The following is a 3,914-nucleotide window of genomic DNA, read 5'->3' on the forward strand; positions in this document are numbered from 1 at the left end:
AAACAAAAACATTGCTAATAACTGTCCTATAAATCACATGGCCTGTCTACAACGAACTTGAAACATTGTATAAAATATTCTGGGCCCTCAGTTTCCCGTGCCAGTGAGTTCTCGACCGACACAGCTGTAGACTATTTGTGAAAGGGATAAGAAGTAATCAGGTGTTTTGACATTTCCACTGGATCAGCACATTACGTTTTTCCCTTTTGTGCCGAGTGGTTATCGAAAGGGTGAGAGCTGGAAATATTTTACAAATACTTTGAGGAGTTATTCTCATTTGCAATTGATTTTGATTAGACTTTGTTTACATGCTGTTAGAGGTGAAGAGAAATTTGCTTTGAGAAGCTCCACAACTTATTAGTGGTGCAGCGTTAAGACAATGAGAAATACTATCAGACATCCCCAAAAGGGCACATTTATAGGCCTACATTTGTGTGCAGGCCAGGTAGACAATGCGTAGTTAGGTCTATGTTGTTAAGTTAGGGGTCCTACAGTAGGTCTAATTTGTTGTTTGGTGAAGTTATGGGTCCTACAGTAGGTCTATGTTGTTAGGTGAAGTTATGGGTCCTACAGTAGGTCTATGTTATTGTTAGGTGAAGTTATGGGTCCTACAGTAGGTCTATGTTGTTGTTAGGTGAAGTTATGGGTCCTACAGTAGGTCTATGTTGTTAGGTGAAGTTATGGGTCCTACAGTAGGTCTATGTTGTTGTTAGGTGAAGTTATGGGTTCTACAGTAGGTCTCTGTTGTAGTTATGGGTCCTACAGTAGGTCTATGTTATTGTTAGGTGAAGTTATGGGTCCTACAGTAGGTCTATGTTGTTGTTAGGTGAAGTTATGGGTCCTACAGTAGGTCTATGTTATTGTTAGGTGAAGTTATGGGTCCTACAGTAGGTCTATGTTGTTGTTATGTGAAGTTATGGGTTCTACAGTAGGTCTATGTTGTTGTTAGGTGAAGTTATGGGTCCTACAGTAGGTCTATGTTATTGTTAGGTGAAGTTATGGGTCCTACAGTAGGTCTGTTATTGTTAGGTGAAGTTATGGGTCCTACAGTAGGTCTATGTTGTTGTTAGGTTAAGTTTTGTGCCAATTTGGCAAACACTTAGTGTACAAACCCTCATTTATATTTAACCTTAATTAATAATTAACCTTAATAACTTGAATAACTCAATCATCGATGTTACTACTAATGTGAAAACAAGACAAAATATGACTATTCTTGCTCATTTTGTCGGCCTTGAACCATCTGTCTGACTTTGTTGTTCACACAGGAGAGAGACGTGACTATCTTGGATCCTCTGGGGAGTCTCAACAACCTCATGATGCTGACAAGGCAGAGAAGAGTCTCTCCAGATCAGAACTCCTCCAGAAACACCTGCAGAGACCCACAGGGAAGATAATTCACCGCTCTGACTGTGGGAAGAGATTCACCTCATCAGCAGGCATTAAAATTAATCAGAGAATCCACACAGTAGAGAAACCTTATTGCTGTACTCAATGTGGGAAGAGTTTTACTCAATCAGCCAGCCTGATATCACACCAGAGAACACACACAGGAGCGAAACCTTTTAACTGTGCTCAATGTGGGAAGAGTTTTACTCGGTCAACCGGCCTGATATCACACCAGAGAACACACACAGGAGAGAAACCTTATAGCTGTGATGAATGTGGGAAGAGATTTGTTACATCTAACAATCTGACTAAACACCGGAGAACACACACAGGAGAGAAAGCTTATAGCTGTGCTCAATGTGGGAAGAGCTTTACTGATTCTAGCAGTCTGACTAGACACCGGAGAACACACACAGGAGAGAAACCTTATAGCTGTGCTCAATGTGGGAAGAGCTTTACTGAGTCTAGCTGTCTGACTAAACACCAGAGAACACACACAGGAGAGAAGCCTTTTAGCTGTAATCAATGTGGGAAGAGTTTTACTCAGTCAACCGGCCTGATATCACACCAGAGAACACACACAGGAGAGAAATCGTATAGCTGTGCTCAATGTGGGAAGAGCTTTACTGAGTCTAGCAGTCTGACTAAACACCAGAGAACACACACAGGAGAGAAACCTTATAGCTGTGCTCAATGTGGGAAAAGTTTTACTCAGTCAACCAGCCTGATATCACACCAGAGAAAACACACACAGGAGAGAAATCTTATAGCTGTGCTCAATGTGGGAAGAGTTTTACTGCGTCTAGCAAGCAGACTACAAACCATATAACACATACAGGAGAGAAATCTCAGCTGTGATCAGTGTGACCAGAGATAATCTGATAAAATACCTCTGATCAAACATCATAAAATACATACATGAAGGACAGAAACCTTATAGCTGTGATCAATGTGGGAAGAGTTTTGGTCAATCTCACGATCTGACTCTACACCAGAGAACACACACAGGAGAGAAACCGTATAGCTGTGATCAGAGATAATCTGATAAAAGATCTCTGATCAAATATTAGAAAATACATATATGAAGGAGTTATTTCATGTTATAAATTAATTAATATCACAATGTAGAATGTTTTAACATTGTAGGAAGAGTATTTTAATGATGTCAAAATGTAGAATGATTTAACATTGTAGTAGGAGTATTTTAATGATGTAACAATGTAGAATGTTTTAACATTGTAGTAGGAGTATTTTAATGATGTCACAATGTAGAAATCTAAATGTTTGCCCCCTGTTCTATTGATTTCAACATGATATGGATGTTAGGGGGAAAATCCAGGCTCTGAATTGAAAGAGTACTATTTATTTGATTTAACAAAAAGTGACGAACAAAAAGAGTTGTGTTACACTTACCATGTTGGTGACCCACTTGAATCAAAACGCAGCACTTCAAAATGTAGAGATCTGTTTTCTACAAATTGTCCTCTAACCAGTGATGTACACATTATTCCCAGATTCAGTGTGGTTTTTGGAGCTGTTAGTTTTAACAGGACGTGCAACCTCATCTCCCTCCTCTCGCACAAATGATTTTAGCGATGAGTTATGAAAAATAAGTGTTGCGTTCCTTTGTTTAGCGACCCCTACATTTAAATGCATCACTCCCAAATGTAGCAGACTGTCTTCTGCAGGTTGTCCTCTAACCAGTGAGGTAAAAGATATCTCCCATTTCCATTTGTTTTGTTTATCACAAACTGTTTCTGCATATTGGTTATTGATTAAACTGTGTACAAACTGTGTTTTAACATTGGGCTATCCCACCTAGCAAAATGTAATTGAAAAGATGTTGAAAATAAGACTATGCAACCAAATATTTCATATTTACATTTCATGTAACATTTGGTAATCATAATTATTTATGCAACCAACTGACAATTTTTTGGTACAATTATATTGACATTGTTTCCCTGCTTTTCAAATATCAGGGTTCATTCTCAGATGTGCCAACGCAAATGTACTATAGCATGACATTGGGGACTGTAACGGGTGACGCTCTCCTCATCCTCGGATGAGGTGAGGAGAGAAGGATCTTCAGACCAAAACGCAGGCTCAGGGAAATAAGCCATCTTTATTATAAATTACGATGGCACACGAAACGAAACAAAACACTTTCCAAACTACAAAATAACAAAACGACGTTGACGAGACCTGAACATAAACTTACATAACTAAACATAAACTTACGTACAGGTAACAGACGACATCGAAACGAACAACCGAAACAATCCCGTATGGTGCAAGACATAACACAGACACAGGAGACAATCACCCACAACGAACACTGTGACAACGCCTACCTAAATATGACTCTTAATTAGAGAAACGCAAACACCTGCCTCTAATTAAGAGCCATACCAGGCAACCCAAAAACCAACACAGAAACAGAAAACATAGAATGCCCACCCAACCTCACGTCCTGACCAACTAACACACAAAAACTAACAGAAAATAGGTCAGGAACGTGACAG

The 3,914-nt window shown here is 39.3% G+C and overlaps 1 protein-coding gene across 1 annotated transcript; it reads left to right on the top strand.

The window, feature by feature from the left end:
* Positions 1–1,210: 1,210 nt before the first annotated feature.
* On the top strand, positions 1,211–3,418 carry LOC139542263 (zinc finger protein 180-like; the record flags this gene model as incomplete). Its single annotated transcript, XM_071347480.1, has 1 exon — positions 1,211–3,418. A coding segment is annotated over one exon (1,008 nt), but the record flags the coding sequence as incomplete, so codon positions are not given.
* Between the last annotated feature and the right edge of the window lie 496 nt (positions 3,419–3,914).

This window comes from Salvelinus alpinus, chromosome 2 (genome assembly GCF_045679555.1).
Source record: "Salvelinus alpinus chromosome 2, SLU_Salpinus.1, whole genome shotgun sequence".
Taxonomy (NCBI): domain Eukaryota; kingdom Metazoa; phylum Chordata; class Actinopteri; order Salmoniformes; family Salmonidae; genus Salvelinus; species Salvelinus alpinus.